The sequence below is a fragment of the Hipposideros armiger genome, unplaced genomic scaffold, assembly GCF_001890085.2.
Source record: "Hipposideros armiger isolate ML-2016 unplaced genomic scaffold, ASM189008v1 scaffold_216, whole genome shotgun sequence".
Classification (NCBI taxonomy): Eukaryota; Metazoa; Chordata; class Mammalia; order Chiroptera; family Hipposideridae; genus Hipposideros; species Hipposideros armiger.
Window position 1 is genome coordinate 2034407 of NW_017731566.1, and position 26428 is coordinate 2060834.

General features: G+C 55.0%; 1 protein-coding gene across 3 annotated transcripts in view; it reads left to right on the forward strand.

Annotated features, from left to right (window-relative positions):
• The window catches only part of CTBP2 (C-terminal binding protein 2), a 155476-nt gene that overhangs the window by 113237 nt on the left and 15811 nt on the right, over positions 1 to 26428 (forward strand). Inside the window, exon 4 of one of the 3 annotated variants that reach the window (XM_019654198.1) lies at positions 7611 to 9369. The exons of the other annotated variants lie outside the window; for them this stretch is intronic. Within the exon in view, the coding sequence (XP_019509743.1) occupies positions 7743 to 9369 (1627 nt within the window). The 5' untranslated portion in view covers positions 7611 to 7742. The remainder of the gene's footprint in view (positions 1 to 7610; positions 9370 to 26428) is intronic. 3 annotated transcript variants of the gene reach the window in all.

A 26428-nucleotide genomic window follows, 5' to 3' on the forward strand; every position in this document is an offset into this window, starting at 1 on the left:
AAATGGGGTGCTTATGCAGAAGAGCAGTAAAGGAAGGGAGAAGGGTCACTTCGAAGCTTCAAGGAAGTTACTTGCAAGGGATAAAAATCTGTGTTTTGCCTTACCTGGCCATGGTTTTAAGATAAATTTGGAGCGGCAGTCCTCACTTTCTGCAGATGACAATCAGATTAAATGGGTTATTAATTCTCTATTGTTAATCGTCCTTAAAACGACTTAAGCTTCCCTTTGTGCTTGTTGATTCGCTGATGGGCTCTAGCTGCACTTGGCAGATTTCTTTAAACTCACCACGGTTCTAAGAGCAGCGTGTCAGCACACTCCGTTTCCACGTTGGGGGTTGGGGATGAAGTGTGTTTAGTCAGGGCCGGGGCGTGGAGAGGTTCATCCTGTCTTGGTTTCGTGCTGTGGCTGCTGCCCTTGCTGTCCCCCAGGTTGGCAGCACCCTGTCTCTGTCAGTGTTTGGAGACAAAACCGTCCCAGCCTGCTGTGTTCTTGGTGCGTTTCCTCTTGGTCACTGCGCCTTGGAGGAAAGGGCGCCTGCCTTGAGGCCTGATGAACGCCTCACAGGAGCCGAGATTCCGATTCATCCAGGCCAAGGCTCCGTCGCCAGAGTAGGTCCGAGGGCAGCACAGCCATCGGGCTTTGGGGAGCCAGAGGCCTGCGGACAGTGCCCCACACAACATCGGGGGTCCGTGGGCCTGGGTACATCCCACACTGTTCAACCTAATTACAGGTATTTGGGGTGACTGAAACCAGAACCCCAAGACTGCTGCCGGTTTCTTGCCCTCTCTCTGCTTCAGAACCCGTGAATGATGCACTGTGAAATGAGGCTGCTGTTTCTGATTGGTTTATACTCTATTCATCAAACCACTATCTGATACGCAGCCGGAACATTGATGGACTATCTTGCCAATAACGCTCGGCTCCCCGGTGTGCTCTCTTTGTCTCCAAAGAGGACTTGGGTGGCTCTCGGAGATTCGAGCTCTCCTTCCAGGTCTAGGCAAGACCTTGGCTCAGCACCGCGAGCTGGGCTGTGAAGTGGCGGGAGGGACACAGGGTTGCGCATGGATGTGCTCCTGGCTGCCGCAGTCTCCACACTCCTGTCCCTCTTGCTGTGTTACCCGCTCGTGGGAGGGGCCGGAACATCCGTCGTGCTTGTCTCCCACGTCTTGGTTGGAGAGATGGAAGTGGCAGGAGGGTCCTTCCCTTCCCACGTGCACCCTGCACTGGCTGAAACCGACTTTTTTTTTAAGATTTTTATTGGGGAATTGGGGGATGGGAACAGCGCTGGGGAATTGGGGGAAGGGGAACAGACAAGTTGCTGTCCTTTTGTTCTTCAGTCTAGTTGTGGAGGACGCTGCTTCACTGGCCCAAGTTGGCACCATCATTGTGCTCTTCCCAGGTGAGGCACATCAGTCACCGGCTTCTGGACGGCCGCTCACAGCAGCTGCTGGCCGCTCACGCTGGCTGCTGGCTACACACGGTAGCCCATGGCAACCCACTGCCACAGGGGCTGCAGCCTACGCTGACACTGGCAACTCATGGCAGCCCAGCTCCAGGTTGAGCTGTTGTTCAGCATCTTAGCTGTGGAGGGCAGTGTCACTGGCCCTCATATGTGGGATCCGAACCGGGGCCCTCTGGCGTCCCAAGCCAGCTCTTAACCATCGCGCCACTCGGCCGGCCCTGAAACAGACTCTTGCAAGCCGGTGGGTAGTCAGTCCCCCGTGTCATGCAGAAGGTCTTTGCGGCCCACGTTCTTACTGTACCATCAGGGCTTGTGAACTGGAACCGCCGAGCAGACCTAGGCAGCATCGGAGGGGCAGTGTGTGCCCCTTTTCTTACCTTACTGTCCTTGTGCACGGGCCCTTGCACGTGTGAGGGGCTTGTGCTTCAGCGGGCATGGGCTCAGAGGCCTGGGCGTGGGTGGGGGCTTCCTGGTGACTGTCATTTTTCTACATTGCGCTGTACACTCCTCAAGGGCAAAGACCAGCTGTCGCCATCAAGCCCCACACAGGGTCGTACTTGGCAGGTCACTTTAAAATCAGTGTCAAACAAAAGAAGCATGTGGTGACGAGGAAGGACATGTCAGGAGGGACAGTGCTTCATGGCCTGAAGTGAGAAAACCACGGGCTGTCCCTGCAGACGATTGCGTTCCCTGGATTATTTTGATAGCGTTCCCACCTTGATAGGTGGCACATTTCTTTGGACCAGGGACAGAGTGACAGATGGTGAATTGAGGAAGCTTCCTGGGCTGTTCGAGGGAGACACACAGGTAGATGGAAATGATGGTGGCATCGCAAAGGTGAGAAGAAGGAATTCTGGGATATTCTGAACTCACTACAGATCAAGAGACATCAGACATGGAGTGTGATAGGGTGTGAGGGGTGGCAGCATTGGGGTGAGTAGGGGGTCACCTGAGAAGCTGAAATTTTGCAGGAAGAGCTGCTGTTGGAGGTTTTCACAGGGAGAAAGGCCGCACCTGTGTCAGGTGCTGGGAAGGCCTCGCCCAGGCCCCGAGTTGGCACTGGGGTCCCCGTTAACACTTTCTGCTTCACTGGCACATTCAAAACAGGCCATAAAAGAGAGTGGACTTTTTACCCCTTAATGAGTGGGAATCACACCTAATTTTCATAACATGGCTTTCATTTTAGAATCTCGTCTAGAAGTCGAGTCAGGAACCACACACAAGCCTTGTTCTCACGTACAATGGCTAAATCTTGAGTTATAAGACAGCTGGGCCTGTTTTAGCACCGCTGACCTTGAATGGGTCGGTGGGTCGCAAGCTCTGCCTCAGGGTTTGGGTCTCCTTTGAGGGTTCCCTCCGTGCTTCGGGCTCGGAAATTGGGAGCACTCACCTTGCATCCCAGGACCTTTGACGAGTGAAACGGTATGTGGACAGCTCTGCTGACTTTCCCTTTGTGCTCCTGTCGGTCACACAAAGGCTGCCTTGAAACCCTGCCACCTGCCCCTTGTTTGCTATCGTACCCGTGAGCACGGGGTTTTTTTCCCGCCTCTGGTTTAGATTATCCAAGTGAGTTACTTTGGTGTAGGGGACCCTGAAGGGACAGAAGGAAAGAAAATTTTAAAGCAGAACACTGTTTTAAAACATAAATTCTAAAATAGTTGACAGAAGCAAGTAACAAACGAGCACAGCCTGGACACATTTAAAAGTAGGAAGTGGGACTCCAAGCCCTATTTTTGGCCGTCTCTGCCGGAAAAGTGTGTAACCCACTAACCTCAGCAATGTCCCCGTGGGAGACGCCGCCTGTAGGAGGCAGAGGAGGGGGGCACGGCAGTGGCTTCATCCTGGGTTCAGCTGGCACAGGGAGGCATCTCGGGGGGGAGGGGGGATTCTTATTTCCGTCCTCACTTTCTTGGTCTCATGGCCCCAAGGACTGGAGGAGGACCAGGGAAGGCTGGCCAAGGAATGTCCCAAAGCTGGGCATGGCTTCCTCCTGAGAACGAGCAAGCGTTTATTGCCCCCAGGCAGGCAGGAAACATAGCGGTCAGGGGACAGGCAGTGACAGTGACCCAGTGGCCGTCATGTGAGTCCAGACTTGAGATTCGCCAGTTCCACCATATACCTAACCTTTTATTTTTCGTCTGTCTCTGTCTCTCCTCCCCCTCTCACCCTCTCTCTCTCTTCCTATCTCTCAGAAAAAGTGAGCGTCTGACCCCAGAGCAGTACTTCCAGATCGTTCATTTCAGGTGGTTTTCCAGGTCATTGTATTGATGAGAGCAAGGCGTGCTCATGGTTGCCGTGCCTGAGGGCTGCCCCATGGAGGGTCAGTGGTCATCCCCGCCTCGATTTTCCCTGCCCTTCTGCTGGAACCATCTAGACTCGCTCGGAGTCTCCAGGTCCCCACACTGTGAACTGGCTCCCTTTGTTGCGTGGCGAGTTGAAGAATTGGCTTTGGGTGGAAGTTGCTTGTAATAACCCTGAGGCCGCCGTTCGGATGGCACTACGTGGTCAGCTTCATCTTAGGTTTATTTTGTCTGCGAGAGAATTTGGACCGTCTGTGCCTCACGTTTTAGAAGATGGCTTTTTACTTCGTATGATTTTCTGTAGGGAGGGTCTTTGCAGGATTGAACAGCTATATCTGTGTCTCCTTCCTCTTTCAGAAATTGGTCCCCTCTCTATGTAGTCCGCATGAGGTTTCCCGAAAAGCAGCCCTTTCTAAAAAACTGCAGTGTGCTTTAAAAAACAAACAAAACAAAACTGCCAGGCTGTGGAGAACAGTGTAAGTCCGGTTACAGGTGTTTCTACCAGCGTAGGAAAACATCTGTCATAATGTTTGGCGGGTTGCAGAGCCGAGGCTGTGTGAGTTTGGGCGGCCTCCAAGTGGAAAGGGTTGGAAGGGATGGAAAGAGAAGCCGGGCCTCCTGGTTCTCTGGGCGGTGGCACTGCCCTGTAGCTTATCTGCCCTGTCCCTAGCATACACCTCCGGTGTCTTCTCAGAAACCCATTACTGCTTTACTTCGGAGCTCTGGGGTGCACGCCCTTCTAGCTAGCCCTGTTCTGTTGGAGAACTTGAACTGGAAACTAGAAATCCAGAAGCAGGGTGAGTCACCCCGAACTTCCCCGCGATGAAAAGATGCTGCACAGACAGCTCTCTCCGCTGATCCACACGCCTCTGAAGGGACGTGTCTGCACCATGAGTGGCGTCTCTTAGCATTATCGCCGCATGCTGTTACGGTTTTTTTTAAAGGAAGGTAAAGGAAATGGTACAATGACGTGGTATTGAGGCTTGAGCAGTCGCCCTCTGTTGGCTCAAGGCTGGGCGCCCTGGCTCTAAGGGGCCTGGTGCACCCCATTTGGAGGGGTTGGAGCAATCGTCTGTTTAGGGAGTTGGTTCCTTTTTGACACCCAAGTAGTTAATTTTATAAGTGAAGTATTTAATATTTTAGGTTTGGTAATTCTTAAAGTAACAGAATTACTTTATTAAAGAGGTTGGCTTTCACGTTTAGCCTGGGTCCTGTGCCCCTGAACAAGGCACCCGACCTCTCTGTCCTCAGTGCCTGGGATGTGACATGACCCTGCCTGCCTCGACTCGTTCATGGGCAGAGCACCTACAGCATGGCTGGTACACAGACATTCAACCCGCGCTGTAGCCCTATATTAAATATTGTGTAAGACAAACGTGATGTCAACGGTGGTCCGTTGCTGGTCACCTCTGAAGGGTCAGGACTGCTGCTGTCCATCCTGCCCAACCGGCCAGGTCCTCTGGCCAGTGGTGGAAGGAGAGATGGCAGTGCCAGCAGCGACGGGGCAGAATCCCCACTGGGAGGCCTATAAGCCCCCTGGTGGCCGAAAAACCCAAGACAGAAAAGAGGGAAGGGAACAAGGCAGAGATGGGCTGGGGGCTGCCTGAGGTTATCTGGTCAGTGTCTTTTCTCGGACGAAGGTGTGTCCACGCAAACCTATCTCCCGTGCTTATTCTTAGGAGAGTTACCAGTGGCACTGCCTATCTCCCAGCCTCTCCTCCCGGAGGGCAGGGAACTCTGCCCCGTTTCTGAACTGTGCCCAGAAAACGAGAACCGCGGAAGCTGGGCCTGCCCACCCGCCAGCACCCCGGCCGCTCCCGGCAGCCCAGCGGTGCCGGGAAACCATCTGCTGTAACCAGATAGTGCTGTTTCCATTTAGTTTGGGTTCTGTTACGTTTGCCTGTCTTTTTTGATGTATCTTCTAAGTGAACACGTCCTCGGGCTGTTGGGGAGACGTGTAAATATTGTCTTGTGTGTGGCCAGGCCTGTTTCCTCGTCTCCCCTGCTCTGGCCTTTCAGCCCGTGACTGCGAATGTGCCAGCAGAGGAATTACAGAAATTGGCGCCAGCAGGCTTCTTTTATACATGGGAACCCAACGTTTGTCAGTGTGGCTTGGATTTTTTTTTCTTTCTTTCTTTCTTTGCATGCAGCCTAGGAGATGGGGGGATTGGGAGAGGATTTGGGTCTCTTCGCCGCCTCCCTGATAACTTGAGGCCTTGTTGGCATTTTGGGAGAAAAATGGGGACCACAGTGTTCAAATAATGAGCTGGGGTCCCTGGGTAGTCAAATGGTGGTTACAGATCTCTGGTTTTGGGGGACCAGCACTCTTGGGGGGAATAGTGTTGAGTTGATTTAAACAGAGTTTGTCCCCAAGCATGATATGTCTTGATGGATCAGGACATGGGGCAGTGGCGCGGGCACTGCTGTTACATCATCACCGTGTACCTCCAGGTCCTGGAAATGTCTTCGTACTCACTTTCTTCCCTCACAGTTCATCTCTGGTATTTCTCTTTAACTTGAAGATTCCAGTTGAATCCTAGATTGAGAGAGACGTGGGGGGAGACAGAATACTCCGAGGTTTCCTGGCATCAAATATGCATCTTCTCTCATTTTGAGATGTCCTCACGGTGCAGAGCCTCTGAGCGTCCCGGTCGCCAGCTTTTGTGTGTGTTGTGAAGCCTTAGTCGTGGGACGCTGCAGCGGGAGGGGCAGGGCCTGAGGCGCTCGTCTGCGGTGTCGCTCCTCTGAGACCCTTCTGTGTGTTTAAAGAACTGCCTCAGTGCTTCTGTGTGGGGTGGTCCTTCATTTAAATAACGGCTATTCCTTGCATTATTGGACCCAAGCCCCTAGTGGGCTATGTGAGACCTAAATCCGTGGGAATATGGAAAATCGTACGCAGGATGTGAGCCAGGCTGAGGCTGCTGGGATTACATTTTCCTTTCCGGCAGATTTAAAGGAAGATGCACTTCAGATGCAGACACTGCCCTGTTTTGCTTCATAACGTTCAAATTGAGTCCTTGACCTCTGTTGCAGTCTTACCATGATGAATTCTAGGTCCCGTGCACAGGTGGTGGTTTTTTTGTTGGGGGGGTGTTGTTTTTTTTCTTTCTTCCCCCTGGCTGTGTGAAGAGGTCTGTGTTTTACAGTAATAAGGTAAAGATTCCCTTGGACTTGAGCAGTGTGGCTCATTTGATGCTTCACCACAGAGGCCTCGGAGCGCCGGGTTTCATTCTTGGCGAAGCATGGGCTGCAGACCTGGCCCATGTCTCGGGGCACCTCATGCTCCAGAACAGGGCGTGAGGTTGTTGCCTTTCTCTCCTGCCCGCCCCTGTTCACGTTGAATTTGTTCTTGGCCGTGTGCAGCGGATTAGCATTTCATCAGGGTGGATTAAGGCCGAACTGACATGCAAGCGGCCCTCTTCTGTTTTCCTCCTGTCGCTTTCAGGCGACGGGAAGCAGGGGTGGGGCGGCGCCCCTTCCGGAGCGGGAGGCAGTGCTCCCCCAGAAAGCCAGCCCTGCGAGGTCGGGGGTGAGAAGTCAGAGCTTCGGCGTGAAAGAACCCCCCACTCGCGGGTCGGCAGCCTGGATGCCGCCGCAGTGGCTTCATCAGCCTGCAGATGTCACGTGGCACGAGGCTTCAGGGGTTTTATTTCGCTCCTAATCCCCTCGCCGCTGCCGAGCGAGCCGAGGACCGTGTGAGCACCAGGGGCGGGGGCCGCGGGCGCCGCGCAGCCTCCTCCCCGGGACTGAGGGGAAAAGGCCCGTCCGCCGGGCGAAGCTGCGGTGGGTGTTGCGCTGCGGCTACTAAGGTTTCGAGGATTAATAATTCAGACCGTCCTTTGAAATAGGAAACGCGCAGTCGGCTGCGCCTGCCGTCTCGGAAGGGCCGGGACGCCGCCGGGCCGGGGGTTGATGTGTGAAACGGAAGATTTGTGAGGAGAGGCTGACGCCCCTGCCCGGGCCGCCGTCGCCGTGCGCCCATGCCGGTGCCCAGCAGGCATGTCAGCATCGGCCGCTCTCAGAGCTGGGACGCCGCCGGGTGGTACGAGGGCCCCTGGGAGGCGGCGGAGGCTCCGGGCCGCAGCGGCGCCCCGACGGACGGAGGCCGGGACGGGCCCTGGTGCGCGCCCGCGCCCGACTTCTGCCGCGAGGCCCTCTACGGCCCGGCGGCCGGAAGGAAGAGCTCCGTCCCCGACTTCGCCTTTTACGACAGCAGGCAGGCCGTGCTGTCCGCCCGGGGCGCCATGCTGCCGCGGGACTACTACGGCGACCCTGCCGGAGCCCCTCGGGCGCCCCGAGAGCCGCGTCCCCACCGGGACCCCGGCGTCAGCCGGCCGCTGCCCGGCTACGGGGTGCTTGGCGGCAGGATGACATGGGAGCAGGTGCAAGGCCGGGCCCCCGCCCTGCAGGACGCAGGTCACCTGTACCGGGATCCTGGAGGTAAAACGGTCGCGCCGGGGCAGCGGACGCAGAGCAGGGCCCCGTCGCCCGTGCGCTACGCCGGGGAGCTGGCCGATGGCAGGTATGGGGTCGACGTTGCCGCCTACGCCGCTGGCCAAGCCTACAACGATGCGGGCGACAGGCCTGTGGACCCCGCCCCTGCCAGGCAGGCAGCGCCCACCTGCCTGGTCGTGGACTCCACCGGGACTGCGGCCTCCGAGAGTGGCGCAGGGGCGGCCCCAGGCGCCCTGAATCGAGGCTACGGGCAGGAACAGGTCCCTTCCAAGATGTCTTACGAGAATTGTGAGGCCGACCTGTCCACCTTCCAGGGGCCCGGGGGCAAGAGGAGCCTGCTGCCCGAGTTCCTGGCCCTCCTCCGAGCTGAGGGCGTGGCAGAGGCCACGCTGGTGGCCCTGCTACAGCAGGGCTTCGACTCCCCGGCCGTCCTGGCCACCATGGAGGATGCGGACATCAAGTGCGTCGCGCCCAACCTGGGCCAGGCCCGCGTCCTGGGCCGTCTGGCCAGCAGCTGCAGGACTGAGATGCAGCTACGGAGGCAGGGCCGGGTGGGGCCCCTGCCCCGGACACGCTCCAACAGCTTCAGCCACCAAAGCGAGCTCCACGGTGACTTGTCCTCTCTGCAGCCCCAGCCTGTCGGTCCCCTGCAGGCGGCGTCACCCCGGGCTGGAGACCTGGCTCGCCGCCCCTCCAGTGCACCATCACAGCACCTCCTGGAGACCGCGGCTGCCTACTCTGCTCCTGCGGGGGGTGCCCAAGCCTCCCATTTCGCCTCCAACTCTGGGTACAGCTCTCCCACCCCTTGCGCCCTGACAGCACGGCTGGGCCCCACGTACCCCCCACATGCTGGAGTGGCCTTGATTAACCCAGGCCCCGGGGCGCACCTTCACCCAGGCCCCAGAACAGCCTACTCCACGGCATACACCGTCCCCATGGAACTGCTGAAGCGGGAACGGAACCTGGCCGCGTCTCCCCTGCCCAGCCCCTACGGCAGCCCCCAGCTCCTGCGGAAGCCCGGTGTCCCTGTGGAGCCGTCCACCCTGCCGCCAGCCAGCCAGAGCCTCCACGCGCCTCACTCGCCCTACCAGAAGGTGGCCCGGCGGACAGGAGCCCCCATCATCATGTCTACCATGCTTGCTCCGGAACCAAGTAATGCACCCCTCCCCGCTTCTTCACTTGGGATGTTGGGGGGACCAGTGGGAGCAGAGGTTTGAGCACAGGGCAGTGGGTCCTCCTGTTCTTGTTGTTCTCTGGCCAAGCCTGAGCGACCAGCCGCACACCCTGACTCCCACACGCACAGCCTGCCACATGAGGCACCGCGGCCAGGTCCTAGCCCAGCCAACTGACCCGGGTTCTCTTGGGTGAAACAGATTTTCAGATCAGGCTGACCCACTGGGCCGGCATGGCCTTCTCTGGTTCTCTAGTTGAGTCAAGTTGATTTGTGGATTTCCCTTTATAATGATGAAACACAACAGTGTTTCTGGGAGAACCTGAGAGATCACCCAGAACAGACTGAAGCCATCAGCTCACGAGGGGCGGCCTTGGAGAAGGCGGGGGTATTTATCCAGCGCCCCCATAAGTTGTGCATCATTCACTTGCCATTAGAATTGCACTGTCGTGTGGAAACACCTCCGAAGGGTCCACACGGTATCAGAGACAGGATTAACTGTCATGGAGCTAAAAACGGCTTGTGTTAAACAGAGCAAGATGTGGAAATCCCTTAGACCTCCTGTTTCAAAAACAGACTTAGTCTGGCATATTGGAAAGTATTGTTGGGAATTATATTTCCAAGTTGAGGAAATAGAGAAGGATCCTAGGTGGTTCTCATCAAAACATGAGACAAGTATAATTTATTGCATGTGTTTCTTTGGGCATTGTGGATAAACGTCCTGGCGGACATGCTCTGGGCACCAGTTAAAAACTCTAACTCTGGAATCTTGACTGACAGTTGAAGTTGTAAATCTGTTATCTTCCCTCTTGCCTCCTCAACATTTAAAAAGCAGAATCCTTTTTAAGTGATTTTTTTCTGAACAGCTAGTATTATGTCTGGGGTGGAGGTAGTGGAATGAAAGTCATGGTGGAAATACAATGTATGTTTTTGAAGATACCCCTTAAACATCTGTGGTGGGTCCTGGGGACCTGCTGTTGCAACCTTGAAATACTGCATTGGTTTCTCTCCATATTGGTGGAGCTGATGATCATTTGACTATTAATATTCTGAAATGGCGATTCTTGCTTTACGAGTTGACCTCCAGACACTTTCTTATTTCCAAAAGGGAGACTGGGTGACTGGATGGATTTTTCTGTTGTTTCTCACTAGAGATTCTGGTTTTGTCTTATGCATGGATTTCTTTTTTTAAGTCTGATCAAATAGTTTACTTCGTTTTGTTTGTTTTTTTAATCAATGTGTGGCAGAAAAAAAGTCATCTCATTTTTCTGAGGGCTTGTGCCTGCTCCCTCACCGTCAAACATTCTTTCTTTGCAACCCACTAATTTGCATGGCGATGACATTTGTTGTTCCAGTAATTTCATCTGATAATGGCCGGGCTTGCAGAGCAGATCTGAAAACATATTCCTTAATTATGTGTTGCTAAGCAACGGGAGGGTTTGGTCATAATCACAGAAAGATTATCTCCTCGTTGAAGTCCTGGAAAGGTTTCGCTGAAAGAGGACCTGTTAAATTGCCTTATTTCCTTCTTTCTCTGTTAATTTTGCACTGCCTTCTAACAAAAACATGCACTGTTATTTGGGTGTGGGGGAGGGATGTTGTTTGGTGAGGGAGCGTTAACACGGGTTTGCAGACCGAAGGATGTTGACTTGTTCCCTTTGCGTGGCAGCGAGCCAGGCAGGGCCAAGGAAGTCTGCAGGCGGAAGTCAGCCAGCAAATAAATTTCTCTGTCAGATGATCTGTCCCGTGGCCATTGTTGTTGTCCTCTTTCCTTCTCATCCCTTCCATGTGTCATAACCTCCCCCTAAATGTACTGTGCCAGGGACCAGGGGGTCAGAGCGGGGCTTCCCGGCAACTTTGGGTCTGTGCAGATGGCATTGTATGTGGCAGGCTTCGTGGAATCTGCAGCCAGATTTGGGTCTGTTGGGACCTAGTCTCCTGTGCCTGAAGAGTCCCTTTGTCCCTGTGTCCCCAAAAGGGTAGCATTTACATTTAAGGAAAAGCACCACAGACCTTACGTCTAGAAACCCGAACCTCATGCCAGCAGCCCCACCTGTCCTGGGCTGCTGAGCTGAGCGGAAACGGGAGCTGGCAACCTTTAAATCCAGTTCTGCCTCGGTCATTTGCGGCGCGACCAGCGTGAGTAAATCTTCATTTCCACCATCGCCTAACCTCCCCTTCCCCCCTCACCTGGAGGGCAGGGGGTGCCGAGGATGTGGATGACACTGTTCTCTCCCTTTGGAGAGGCAACCTGTGTGTTTACTGTGGGTTGGTTGGTTGTAAGTACCTGGTTTTGTTTTTATTCGCTTTGGATATTTTACCATATATTTGCTTGTCTCTGTTCATGAACTACCTGCTTCATCCAGGCTGGCTTTCTTGGTAAAAATAATAGCTCCTGTTTGCTAGTCTGCTGACCAGGCAGTTCAGGGTGACCTGGCAAGGAGGGACCCCAGTGCAGCCTGCCAGCCCCGCATGACACGCAGACCCGCATGAGTGACAGTTTCTGCTGTCACTCACACACTGACCTGGTTGACTGTGGCACAAGCTGTGGAACCTTCCAGCACTGGCTGTAACGGACGACGGCCCCTCCCCTGTGTCACGTGGTGCCGATCACAGCCAAGGATTTGCTGTCGCTGAGTCCTCCCTGTGATAAATGGAGCAGGCGCATCTTGTGAGCAGCAGTGCTGCAGCCATTTTCATAGTTTTGTCCCAAAACACAGCCGAGCACAGGCTGCTAAGGGCTCAGCCCAGGAGCAGCCCCGGTGCTGAAAGGTTCAATGTGAGACGTGCCGCCCCAGCCACTCTCTTTCTGGGGTTTTTCCCTTTCCTTCCGGCCATTTTTTCTGAATGCAACTGGACTCATTAGATGCAAATTGACCCCCATCTGGTCACTAGGGACACTGCAGGGCAGGGCAGGATGTGTCCGTGGTTGGTTTACGTTGGCGTTGTGGGGGAGGCTGAGGTTGTCACAGTGTGTGAGGTTCTGTCACCAGAACTGGTCACCTGCATGGCACTGATGTGCTAAAATTGTCACGGGTTTCCAACAACGTGGGTGTGTGTATGTATGCCTGGTCTCCTGGGTGCGAAGTCCCCCAGTAGAAAACTCTTAGTCCCATTAGAATAGAGGACTGTTCCTCTTGGGCCCTCGCACATCTGGTGGCTCTGCCCAGTCCTTGGCTTTTTTTGAGGATCTGTGCTGGGGGGGTGCCAGCCTTCAGGATGCTGACCCCCAAACCAGCAGGCTGGAAGAAAGCCAGAGAAGATACCCTCCACCCCCAAAGCAGAGCCAGCCCGGGACGGGTGGAGTCTGGGGACCCTGAGTTGGCCTGTTGAGCAGCTGGTGACAGCACCAGCCCTTCCGTTGGAGAGCCTTACTTTGTCATGATCGTGCAGTCTGACTAAGGAGGCGTGTACACGACGGAGAGAACATTCTCCAGGGCTGCCAGCCAGGGCATGACCTCCCGACCCCGACCACCAGCGGAGTGGGTAGGGCAGGCACTTGCGGCTGGCTCCCTAATCCCATTCCTTCAGCGTTGCCCAAGCCCCTGCCATGTGCTAGGCCTCGGAACACGTGTTTGTCACATTGGAGAGACCCCAGCGTGGCCTTCAGGCTCTGCAGCCTGGGCAGGGGGATATCACTGAGTGATGAAATACCACCTGGGTTAGGGACACACGTGGGGCCTCTGGAAGCCTGGCACGCGCGGGGAAGGCTGGAGGCAGGGCATGGGCCCCAGGACAGCCATCCTGACGGTAGGCCTTGTGGTCGGGCCCAGGAGAGGGGACGGAGACCTGTGAGCAGAAATCGTGTCCTGCAAGGGCTGGCAAGGTCCTGGCCGCTGCTCTGACTCACTCCCTGGGGCATCTCTACCGCTTTCCTTGCAGCGTGACATAGTCTTCCATGGTCAAGGGTTTCCAGCCTGTGGAACACGAAAGGGACTTCCCTGGGCGCACCCAGCGGGACTCGCCAACCCCTGTGGCCAGGGCCCTTTTCTCGGCAGAGCCTCCCTTCCAGATTGAGCTCAGGAGAAGGGCTGTGCACTGCCAAGGTGTCGACAGCTCAGCTTTTCCCAGGAAAACACCTGAAACACGTCTGACGTCAGTAACATCGACGGGCCTTCGGTTTGCTTTTGTACCTGGTCTTCCGGGCTGGCCACTCAGCCTGTGTTTGGAGTCAGACATTGCTCTTTGGTATGTTCTCTGAATTCAGGGTGCGCCCTCGGCAGCCACCTGCTCCTGTCCTCTGCATGCAAAGCCCGGATGTGGCCGCTCCCCACCCTTTTGGGGCCCCCACGATTCCTGCCCCCTTTGGGAGCTCACTGGATTGAGTTCATTGTTCCAGGCCCTCACTGTTGACTTCTGCTGTTTTCCCAGATTGGGAATGACCGTCTCTCATATATCAGTACCCGGGAAAAGTTGGACTAAACTCAGAGCCTGATCTTGGCGTCACCTCTTGTTCTTGTAGCTGGTTTTACTAGGCTGACTTTGAGTTTCTCGGTTCCCTCATTGGGCTCCTGGAAAAGCCATGCAGCCAGAAATACGATCTCAGCCCAGGAACACAAGGTAGTTGAATGCGTGACTCGGAAGTGTACAGTGTGCTGTGTGTCTTTGGGCAAGTATATTGAGCTCTCTCTTCCTGCTTCCATATCTGTCGAAGTAGGGTAGGAATTGAACCTGCCTCGTGGACTGTGGGAATGCAGTGACTACAAGAAGAAAGCTGGAGCACCGAGGTCATGAACCCTGCTCGGCCTTGGCCAGAGCTGGGTCTGCTTTGAAATGGTGCTTTTATCATCATCTTGGCCACTTTTCAGGCCGGGAGGCAGTACCCTGGGCTGTTGGGCACTTGGGGGGCTCAGAAGCCGGGCTCGTCCCCCAGCTCTGCGTCCCTCGAAGCAGCTTGCTCTGACCTTTTGGGTGTGGACGTGGTGTTGCTGTCTGTGTTGGGACAGAGGGCCGCTCTGCCAGGCCTGCCTGAGTCCCAGAAAAGCTTAATGGGCTTTTCACAAAACTGGGTATCTGGGAATTTCTGTAAACGCAACTCCTGTACAGCGTACTGCCCACAGCTCAGACCCCCCTGCAGAGGTGCGTGTCGGTGATCAAACGGGGGGCGTGGTCTGGGGAGTCACGTGGGAACTTGGGTTTGAACCCCAGTCCTCTGCTTGACTGGCTGGGAAGCCCCCACGCCTTACCTCTGAGATGGGTCCCTGGCCCCTTGGAGGGATCGCGGGTTTTCTGCCTAACAGGTGGGACAGGGAGAAGGTGGCTAAAGAGGCGAGTCCAGCTGTGCTTTCCTGGGAGCTAATTTAAAGGAACTGATCTGTGTTCTCAGGGAGGAGATGGCACTCACGCTGCTGTGGGACACTGGCCAGCTCTGCCCCTGTGCCCGTCACCAGCCCCCTCATGTGGCCCAGCTCGGCCATGCCCTCTCGCCTCTAGATGGGTGCTTCATGTTCTGGTTAGGAAGCCGCTCCACATGGACAGGGGCCTTGTCCAGCAGGGCCTCTGAGGTCCCTGCCTTCAGGAAGTGGCCCATCAGACATGGCCTCGGTGTCTTACAGGTTTGCGTTTCAGCATGTCTCCCACCCCGAACCCCTCCGGAGATGACTGCCTCTCCAGACTCTTTAAAAGACGCAGCAGCCCCATTCAGGGGGCAGGTCAGGCTTTCCTGGAAGGTTCGCAGAGCAGGAGTACAAAGGCCCGAGCCGAATCCACAGACGGGGCGAGAATTGGTGCGTTTATGTGGCCAAGAAAAAGGAGACGCCGACAGGCCCCTGCATCACGTCACTTTCTCACATGAATGACCCTTGCTCTTGAGTGACCAGTGTCCACACTGGGGCTCTCCAAGTCCTATTCAGTTTAATGGGTCTGGGTGCATGACCTGAGTCTTCCATGGGCCCCGGGCCTCAGAAGCAAGAGTGGCTTTTTGGTATCAGATACCTGATTGATACAAATATTTCCTCCTGACCTTTGATTATCTTTTCATGTTCTTGATATTGTACTTGAAACGCAAGAGTTTTCATTTTGATAACATTCCAATTGATTTCTTCCTTTGGTTGCTTGTGCTTTTGGCATCATAATCCAAGGTCATGAAGACGGATGCCTGTTTTCTTCTGAAGGGCTTTTGTGGTGTTAGCTCTTACATTGAGGTCTCTGAACCATTTTGAGTTCAATTTTTGTATACAGTCTGACAATTAAGTTTGCAAACCTGTTGCAATGATGTTGCTAACCTTTTTTGGTGTCAGAGGCATTATTCATTATGAATTTGTACCAACTGGACAAACAGTTAACCAAGTTTACTATTTGGAAGTCCTGAAAAGGTTGCGTGAATAAGTTAGATGACGTGAACTTTTCGCCAGCAGTTCATGGCTCTCACATCATAACAATGCACCAGCTCACACGGCACTGTCTGTGAGGGAGTTTTTAATCCAGTAAACAAATAACTGTATTGGAACACCCTCCCTACTCACCTGATCTGGCCCCCAGTGACTTCTTTCTTTACCTGAAGATAAAGGAAATATTGAAAGGAAGACATTTGGATGCCATTCAGGACATCAAGGGTAATAGGACAACAGCTCTGATGGCCATTCCAAAAAAAGAGTTCCAAATTGCTTTGAAGGGTGGACTAGGCGCTGGCATTGGTGCATAGCTTCCCAAGGGGAGCACTTCAAAGGTGACCATAGTGATACTCAGCAGTGAGGTGTGTAGCACTTTTTCTAGGATGAGTTCGTGAACTTGATTGTCAGACTGCGTATGGGCGTGAGGTAGGGAGAGGCCCAGCTACTTGCTACTGCATGTGGATGTCGGGCTGTCCCAGCACCACTGGCTTTTGTTTTCAAGGGGCTGGGCTGGATTGGGGGAGGGGGACAGCCCAATGGCAGAGCCACACTCCAGATGGTACATTTGACAACTAGTCTTCTAACATAGAAAGACAATTTTTTTTTAAGGAGAAAACCAGCACAGGGAAGATGTTCAGGTGTTGGAACCAACTTCTTGTCCCCAAGATCCTATGAGGCAAGAAGTCTAAACCTATTTCACTGGTTGCTTGCTGGTACACAGGAGATTTTTTTTTTACTTTATGGAAGCGAATCAAAAATTTTAATCCATATCTGACTAGCCCACGTTAGCAAGATAGAACCTAAAGGTAATTAAGTGAAGGTGCTGTTACCCCGCTGCAGCTGGCAGACACAAAGGACTTCCTAGTTGTTCTCTGTGTAAAGGGAAAAACAGGACAGTACACGGCAGTTACATTTAGTCAGACAGCAATGTGCAGCGTATGAGTAAAACAGCTTCCGCCGGGTTGTTAGGAGAACATAAAATCCACCTGTAAGTGGCCGTCCCCTCAGAGAAGGTGGGTGGTTCTAGGGACGTGCTCTCCTGAGAGCCGCTGAGAACTGATCCCAGGAAGCGTTCGCCAGTGGAAGTGGAACAACTAACTCCTTGCTTGAACATGGGGGAGCTGAGTGAGGGAGAGCCTGGTGCTGAGTTTGTCCGAATACATGAGGGCTTTGGGCTGGCCCCAGTAGAAAGGAAGAAGCAGGAATTATCCCCGACTCGTAGATTCCCGTTGCCGCCGGTGGGGAGTCAATACCGACTTCATACAACACAGTCGCCTCTGCGGGACTGGGGGCAGCAGCTGGGGCCAGGCCGTGCCTGGAGCGCCTCTTATCCCTCTACCAGGACTGGGGTTGAGGGAGCCAGCCAGCCTTGAGAGAATCCGGGGCTCGCCCCGCCCAGTAAATAACAGTGATTGTCACCATTCCGGAGAATTTAACAAGGTTTATCCCATCTGAATTCCTGGGGAAACCCTGAGCATGTCCCCTTTTAAGCTGAAAAATGTGAGGCTCACTTCCCCAAGCGTGATATTAGGGTGATGGGCCTCCCAGGGGGCTCCGTGGAGCATGTCACACCATGAGCTGGCCCAGGCTTTGCGCGTGGCTAAGCTCAGTGCTCGTGTGGGTGCTTGTCTGTCCCCAGCTGGCGCCCAGCACTTGGACCCGTGCTGCTCTGCTGCCGAGCCGGCCCTTTTCCTCTCTATCGTGCTGCCTTCTGGGAGAATCAAGGAAATTAATTCTTCTGTGTGATTAAATGGGATGTAAATGTTCTTTGGTCCCAAGAGGATTTAAGCCTAGCTGTTAGGAATGGCTCTGACACACACACGGGTAAAATTGAGTGGTCAGAGAAATGAGGGCAGGAAAAGATGACGCTGGCTGCTAAGGCCAGAACACAGCTTCCCCTGCAGTGCTGCGCAGCGACAGATGGAAATTTCATTCTGAGCTTCCCAGCAACCAAAGTAAAGAGAGAAACAAGCGCACTTAGAGAAATCAGATGGTGTACAAGATGGGACCGACAAGCCCATTGTTCAGAAGTAGCTTTTTCTGGGCGAAGGGGAGGCGGATTTCTCCTGTCCTTGACCACCTTTCCAAAACAGCAGCATCGTCAGCTCTGGGTTTGCAGTTTGCTTCTTATCTTCCTTCCCAACCTGTGCCTTCCTGGTCACAGTGGGCTCAGTTGCCTGGTCACAGCTTCCTGTGTGTCAGCATCTAATTTTTGTTAAAATTTTCACCAGGGCTTCATCCAGTCGAAGTTGCTAAACTTCCATGTCCGGTTTGGGTGGGCTGGGCCGCTTCTGCAACTGCCAGTGACTTCCTGTCTGGGGTCCCTGCCTCTTGGTGACCCCTCCCAAAGGGCTGGCCTAAGTACAAGGGGAAGTGGCGATTCCTCCCAGTGGAAGGGGGCCCTCCTTAGAGGTGAATGCCGTCACCAGCAGCCCTATGGGGCCAGTCGGCTCTCCCTCACTGACAGTGCTTAAAGCTGACCTCTCAACCTAATCAGCTTCCCCGCAGGGGACTTTCAGTTACGTGCTTTTTTATTTGAAGGAATAAATACGTCTTTGTGATGGGTTCTAGTGTTTTCCTGTGAACTGGGCTTTGAGCCTGGAACACTTCAGAAGTCATTAGATTTTAAGAAAAAGTTATAGAGGAAAAGAGCAGGGAGGAGACGTCCGACCAGCTGTTGTGCTTGGGAAAATTAGCTTCCTGGCTACTCTGGGGCCTGAGGGCAGCACGCTTGGCCACTGGCCCACTGGACAGCAGGCCTGTTAAAGGGTCCTTAAGAATCACTTTCCTTATTTGTTTTAGGGCCGCATGCAAACCCGACTGAGCTGAAAGCCTCGGGCTTCTTCCGACTCCATCTTGGCCTCGGTGGCTGCCGTCACTAGAAGCAGGGCAGTATTTTGTGTTTATGGGCACTCGGCCCAGAAAACAGTGAGAAAAATAAGCCTGGTGGGTCTGCCAGGCTCTTCAGGGAGCTTGCTGGAGGGGAGCTTGCTGTCCGTTCGTTCCTCAGGGGTGCCAGTGGCGTCAGTCCATCCCATTCCAAGGGGTGAGGCAGCAGCCCAGGAGGGCAAGGGGCACACATGGGCAGGCCTGCACTCCGGGTAGCAAGTTCTTGGCCCCAGCAGGACCTTGGTGAGACGAGCCTGCAAGGGCAGGTTTGGTCCACAGCTGCTCTGGGTTCACGGACAACCAGACTCCTGCCGTGCTCCTGCCTCCTGTGCTTTGGAAGGAAGGCCCTTCCAGGCACCAAAAAGAGTGTCCTCAGCCTTCCAGGGACCCCTCCAAGGGCTACTGGCCCCACTGTACCCAAAAAGTTTACACACACACCCGCCCACATAGGCTGTGCCAAAGGCACCGCAGGCAGCGAGGACACTCTAAAGCAGTGGTTCTCAACCTTCCTAATGCCGCGACCCCTTAATATAGTTCCTCATGTTGTGGTGACCCCCGACCATAAAATTATTTTCGTTGCTACTCTATAACTGTAATTTTGCTACTGTTACGACTCGTAATGTAAATATCTTTTTGTTTTCCGATGATCTTAGGCGACCCCTGTGAAAGGGTCGTTCGGCCCCCAAAGGGGTCGCGACCCACAGGTTGAGAACTGCTGCAAAGGCACATGGAGGGCGGTCAGGGTGGGCGAGTCCGTGCTGTGAGTGGGTTGCCTGCGGTTCCTGGGGTTCCTGTGAAGTCCTGTCATCCCCACAGGGCCCGGGAACGAAGGCCAGCAGCATGCGGCCGGCGAGTGGGCGTGCAGCGCCTGCCTCTGCCAGGTTCCTCTGGCATCCGTTCTTTCTTTTCTCATCTTTATTTCATTTTATTTTTCTCAAACATCCCCTTCTGTTGTTGCCATGGGCACATTTTTAGAACTTGAGAAACACTCAAACGAAACACCCCCGCAGCCTCCGCTGGCGGTCCTCCACACCGTGGGCAGGCAGCGCCTTCCTGGAAGTACCTGAGACTCAGAGGCGCCCGGAAAACCCATCCCCCACAGCGCGGGGCCACAACGCTCTGGCTTCGCCATGCCCTCCCAGGACTAGAGCAGAGCGCGTGGGGACTCCCCACGCCCACCATCCACATCCCGTGTCCCCTGCGGACCTCTGAATGCCGGCCACTCGGAAAAGGCTCGATTAGGAGGACAGACTGTGCTCCTTACTTGTGGCCCATGGGGTTGCTGCTGGGTTTTGTGGCAAAGTGTAATTTTAAGAGAAAACAGCGAGCTTGTCAGTGCCGTGATGGTCACACACTTGTGAGGATGGTGTCCCACCTTGCTGGCATATCATCAGCATGAATGAGCCAGATGACAAGTGAATCTCAGCAGTGAAGGAAGGCGGTGGGGGCAGGTTTTCTCGGGGGCTGCTCTGCAAAGCTGAGCCAGGCTGGGCCAAATGGCCCAGAGCTTCTGCGGAAGGGTGTAGAACACCCCCCCCCCAGTCTCATTGAAAGCCCAGGAAGCGGACATGTGGTGTCTTGTGGTGACTGGTAAACACCTCACAACAGCCAGTATCTTCTAGGAAGATGCCTGGTGTGGGAGGTCTGATCAGCGGACACTTGCTTTTCTCAGCTCTGTCCTCCACAGAGGCCTGGTGGCTTGGCCATCTTTCCAGTTACTGTTTAGAAGGGACAGAGTCGTGTCATCGTCCACCATCACAGTCTGTCGTCCCTCCTCCCCCGTCCAAGGCTGTTGCTGGTGACCAGGTGTGAGACGTTCACTGGGCCCCGGTTCTCTTGTGCCCATGGCCCTGAGCTGCCTGAAGCTCTATCCTCTGGGCTCACCCCTTCCCTGTGTGTGTGTTTGGCGGGGTGCGGGGGGCACCTCCTTCCAAGGCAGCAAGCATTGTAGGGGCCTGAGCCTCTCGGGTGCCTCAGCAGCCCTGCCTGGCCAGAGGCCACCCCCAGGGCGCTTCCTGTAAGGAAGGTGCCGGGAAGGGTTTTCCAGCGGCGTCCTGGGCTCATCCTCTTAGGGGCCAGGCTGACAGTTCCTGGACCAGGTTTCTCGTCCGCCAGGCCCATGGGTGCGTGTTGGACCTTAGGGCACTGTGGAAAGTGACTCGCGTCCCTGAGATGCTTGGACGTGGGGACTGCATGCTCTCTGGCCCCTCCCCATCCTGCGGGGTTCTCTGACTTGCCTGGGTTGAGGCCTTCCAGTCTCTGTGGTTCTGAGGGCTCCAGGGATGCGCTCGCTTCGGAAGCACATGTACTACAATTAGGACGATACAGAAGATGAGCATGGCCCCTGCGCAGGGGAGGGCTCCCGGGGCCACCAGCAGAGCCGTGGGACTCAGCGAGGGCCGGGGCCTGTCTCAGCTTGGAAGGTACCAAGGGGCGAGGGGTATCTGCCTCTTCCCGGGTGCTGCCAGATCACAGTGGAGGACAGTTGCCACCCAGATGATTCGTCTCGTGGATTGCAAAATCCTGAATGGCCCAAAGGGAAGTGTCCATTTCTGGGGCTGTGAGAAAGCCCCAGTGATGGTTCTCGATTTTGTGAATTTCAAGCTGAGTATCTGTAATTGATAAACAACCGGTGTTGTCGTCAGAGAGGGAACCTGAAGGCCTGCCTTGCCCAGGAAGGAGACATCACCTATCTGTTGGCCTGATGGTGGCTCTGGCCCGTGCCCGTGTGCTCAGTTGAGCCAGTCGCGTAGGAGTGGTGAAGGGACACAGAATGACTGCCCCTGGTGGCACGGTGGGGAGCTGTGGGGTTGAGGGCTTGGCCTCCGGTGAGACAGACCTGGATTCGAGTCCTGGCCCCACCTCTGTTCACTCTGTGACTTAGGACGTTTGTCCCCTCTCAGTCTCCACTTCCTCATTGCTAAAGCTGTCACAGGGCGTTGTCCCAGGGTTTAACTGAAAAAGTGGAAGCAAAGTGCCAAGCACAGCAACCCTTCTAAACAGGCATGAACCTGTTTAGAAATAGACTGGCTTTATTTCGTGGGCCTCTTCCCATGGTGGGACGCAGGAGGTGGGTTGTGTCACCTCACCTGGACGGGAGGACAGTGGGACCCCACACCTAGGGGTCAGCTGTTCCCCAAGCCCAGTCTGCAGCCTTTGCTCCCAGGCCACGGCCCCCCATCCCTCCCTCACCCCAGAGCCCCAGGACCTCCCACGTGAAGCTGAGCCTTTGGTGAAATACAGAGCATGGGTCACATTTTACCAAAAATAGCAGCAGAGCCTCACGTCCTTGGCTGCTTTGCTGTGGAATGTGCTTGCTTTTCAGGCCTTCCTGCTGCTTTTAGGCTGGTCAGTTGGGAGGGTCTTCACACTTAGTCTGAGTGGGCGCTGTTCCACCTGCCTCTGGTGGAAAATACCTGCTTTCCAGAACATCAAGTGCTGCTTCGGGGCCAAAAGATGCACCAGGAACACGGGGCTCCCTGGGGACTGGTGAGGGTGACGGAGGCCAAATGTGAAAACCAGGAGCCGCCTGGAAAGGGGGCACCCATCAAGCAGGCAGGGGTTCCTGGGTGGCCAGACGGCCTGTGGGGCCCGCACGTGAGTGTCAGAGAACTATTTGAAGCAGCGGTAAGTGGCTCCTGGTCTTGTTTTTAAGCTCTGATGGACAGGAAAAAGTGCCTGCCCCTTTTCTCTGTTGAAGGTCCTGGCGTGGTGTGGACACTCTGCACAGCTAAGGCTGCTGAGACGGTTTCCCTGGGTTACTCTAAGGGACTGGTTAGAGTGACAGCAAGAGGGCCGGCCGAGTGGCTCAGTTGGTTAAGAGCTCACTCAAGAGTGCGAGCTCTGAGCAACAGGGTCGCCGGTTCAATTCCCAGCCTGAGCTGAGCTGCCAACAGGTGGCAGGATGGCTCAGCTTTAAAAAAAAAAAAAAATGTGACAGCAAGTGCTTAACTGTCTGGAGGTACAGAAGTTCTGCATTATGTTGTGCTAAGTGATGTGGTTCCCACAAGTCTAGACATCTGCTTCCTGTATGGCCTGTTCTCTGTCCAACTGTTACCTGAGCTACAGGAGAGGTGGCCTGAGAGCACCTTACTTGGAGGCCACGGCACGTTAACATCCATGTTTTATTTAAGAATCTAATCTACTTATCAGGGCCTTCCTGTGGCCATCTCTCAGCCGAGCCTCCAGCTGACTTTGCGGAAAAAACACAAAAATCACAACTAAGTAGTGGCTTAAAACCAGGCTCCCCCATGGGGCACACTAGCCTTCTGGGGAGCCCCCTTAGTGTTGGTCACCCCCCGAGCCCAGCGCCTGGGTGCTCAGAGCGCCTGGCGAGGCCAGATGCCTCCACACTCGTGTTTTTCTTGATAGTTCTGTGCCGTTCACAGCCCAGAAGAAGAACGTGACCTTGGGCGAGCAAGCTGCACTCACGTTGCTGGCGCTCCTCGTGCGATGAGAGGGCGGGCTGCGTGTGCCATCCCTGCGCTGGGCTTCTTCCTGCCTGGTCGCACCACCCGTCACTGGAGGAAATGCGGGCAGTGCCTGCGGGGCTGAGGGTACAAGCAGCAGACGCCCCTGTCTTGGTTTAGAAGGTACTTCACTCTTCACGCCTTTTTATTTCCTAGTGCCAGTTTAAGCCAGGTTATTCTAATTCCACCTTTTCTTTATTCCCGCTGTTTTTCCAGTGCCTGGGTTGGGGCTAGCCCTGAGTCAGGGTTGAGTTAAATAATTATGTGCTGGGCGGGGTCCTAGACAGCTTACATTGCAGATGTCAGATTAGCCGGCCACGCTCTGCCCGCAGGCCCACTGCTCACCCACCAGGTGTCCTGTGGCCCTCCCTGGTCGCCTGCCCAGGCCTCGGTGCCCCACCCGTGGAATGGAAACCTGAAAGCTCCCTCCAGAGGGAGAGAGGCCTCTGGCATGAGGCTCCGAGTCTGAGAGGAGGGCTTCATCTGGGAAAGGGAGCGACACTGTTTCAAAAGTCACACAGTGACTGCAATTGTCATTTTCACCTTAAAATAGCGCCACACTTAGCAACACACGTCTCATGACGAATCACTGCCTTGAAGCTGCCCTCTGGGGAGCCTGCTCCTGGGGTCTCTTCCGGAAACGTGAGGGGACCCTGGCCCTTTGCGCAGCTGCTGTGGGGGTGGGCGCCTTCCCGGGGTCTCTGGAGACAGGAGACGGGGACACCGCAGTCACTGTGCCATTGCCGGCTTTCCAAACAAACTCCAGCCACGGGCAGAACTTGGGCTGTCGTTGAGATCCGAGTCTAACAGCCTAGAAGTTTTGAGAACATGGCTGACAAGCGTGCTGACCTCCACGCGAGCCTCCGCGGCCTCCCTGCCCACGCAGGCTTCTGCTGGGCGGGCCCCGCAACAAAGCCGTGTTTGCAAGTTTCATGCTGCATCTCAGGCTCATTTCTGCTCCAAGGTCAGCATCTCCCCCTGGCTCGCCCTAGTCACAAGTTTCAGCTCTAGATCGTGGAAACGCAACCCTGTGAAATATGCCCCTTATCAGCCCCTCTGTCTGATTCTGTGACTCGCCTTCTAGAAACCGGCATTGAGGGATGGGGTGGGCTGTGCCGGGCTACAGGAAGAGGCCTTTTAATTGGGGAGCAGCTGCATTTAAGGGGAAGCTGTGGTTGGGGTGGTGGGAGACATGAGCAAAAGCTCATGACATGAAAAGCTGTGGGTGGAGGTCCTAAATGTCCCTTCCGCCTGCTCCAGACGTCTGGGTGTTGTGAAGGTGGGAGCCGTGTGTGCTGCCTTCTCCCACCTGGCAGCCCCATGTGAGGGATCAGCCCCAGGGCCTCTCGCTAAGCTGGCGGTGCATTCTGTCTCAGATCGTAGGCCTGCACGGTCCCTGCCTGTGGGTCTTCCCAGGTGCTTGTTCTGCTGTCGGCTGTCAGGAGAGCCGATGCCATCCCAGAGAATCTCAGCAACAGCCTTGGGGCCCCAGAGGCTCCCCTGGGTCCAGCGACCCCCGAGCAGCAGTGAAGATTTTTGCAGGGATTCGGGCTGCTTCGGCAGGTGCTTCCCTTCCCCTTCAGCGGTCCTCGCCCTGTGTGTGTGTGGCCCGCAGGGGCCTCGGGGCAGCCCCGGTGTGCTTGGCCAGCCCCTGCAGCTGAGCAGAGAGGTGGCCCTGCATAGGTAGAGCAGTGCACACACGTGACTGTCACCCGTCGATCCTGGCCAGCCCAGCACGGGTGTTTGAGGCTGCTGCCGTGTCAGGATGCCTCTGCCTGCTGGGTCACCCACGGTTGTTGTAGCCACTTTGCTTTGGGGTAAAACTGCTCAATTCCTGAAATTCCAAAAGCCACAGGATCATGTGGCTGAGTCAGCAACAGACACCACATCAGACCTCTAACGACAGCGCGTCCTCCTGTAGGCAAGATGTCAGCTAGACTCGTGCTGTGTCCAGGAAGGCCAGAATGGGCTCAGAGACACCACAGGGCGGCTTTGTGTGGCAGGACCAACGTTCTCCCCCTCGGTCACTCGGCTCCGGGAAGCACGTCCCATTCTGCCACCAGCAGCCCCGTCAGCCTGTGTCGCCTGAGGAAGAAGCAGCTCCCCAGGGAAACAGGTGGTGTTACCCGGATGCGGTGGCATTATGGCTGGATGGCCAGAAAGCCCCCGATGCCTCCCTGGAGACTTCTTTCCCCCTCAGAGTCCGTGAGGCCCTTGGACTTGGTCTTCACTGGACAGCTGGCCACTCTGAAAACTCCGGCAGCTCGGCCTGCTATCACTGTTTTCCACTAAGTGTCTCTAATTTTACTACTGTTTATATGCAGCTCCAGCTCTAGGCGGTCCCAGGCCCAGGGAAGGGCATCAGAGCTGGCCTCGAGCTGGTGCACTGCGTCCCCTACGATGAGTGTGTCCCTGTTTGTGCAGAGGCCAGCCTGAAACCAGCGAGTAATTGACACCAGGGGAGTCACCAAGCTTTCCACAAAGTTAATGCTGAGCAAGGTGCTGAGAGGAAGGCACTGATAGATTTTCCGTGATGTCCAGCTGCAGCTGGAATTATTCTGAAATGGGTGGGGCGAGCTCATCTCTGGGAAAGGAAACTGTAGAAGGGAAGTAGTCATTTTGACTAGAGGGCCACCTGGACCCTCTGATCCTCATCAGATATTTCCTCGGGCTCGGCTGGGTCCCTGGCACTGTGTGAGGCGGCTGGCATTCCTCTGTTGTTCCCTGGTGGTGTATGTGGTCACCCTGGGTTCCATCTCTGCGACTATAAAATGGGAGTACGGGTGACATTGTGGGGTTCTTTTCAGCCTTGGGGCTTGAGCAGTGTCTAGTCATTGGTAGCCTAGTTTTTGATCACAAACCTCTGTTTTTAGGGACTTTTCAGTAAACATTGTGCCTTGGTCTCCTCCCCCCAATTCCCCCAACTATAGAGGAAATAGGGCACTCCCTTCAAGCCTGGGGGCCAGCCCCTGAGTTAGTACCCCATTTCCCATAGTCCCTTAAAGGGTCATTTGCCATTTTAATGTATATAATAGATCCTAACCTATAATGTGTCAGTTATATCCTAATTTACTAGAAATTGTTCAAATTGTCAGAAGCACTGAATGATGTGTCAATCATTGTGAGATGGGAAGTCTCTGCAGCTGCACCTCCTGGGGTCTTCTGGGCCCCTCTGCCTCTGACACCAGCTAGACTGTAGGGGCAGCAGGTGCTGAGCTGGGTGGCTTGAATTTAACTGGATTCCCCAGTATGTGGGTGCACGAGGCCTTCTGGCCTGAGGGAGCATGTGTAGCATGCCCCTTTCTTTCTAGAAGCAAACTAGCGGTGGCCCAGCAAAGCTTCCTCTTGTC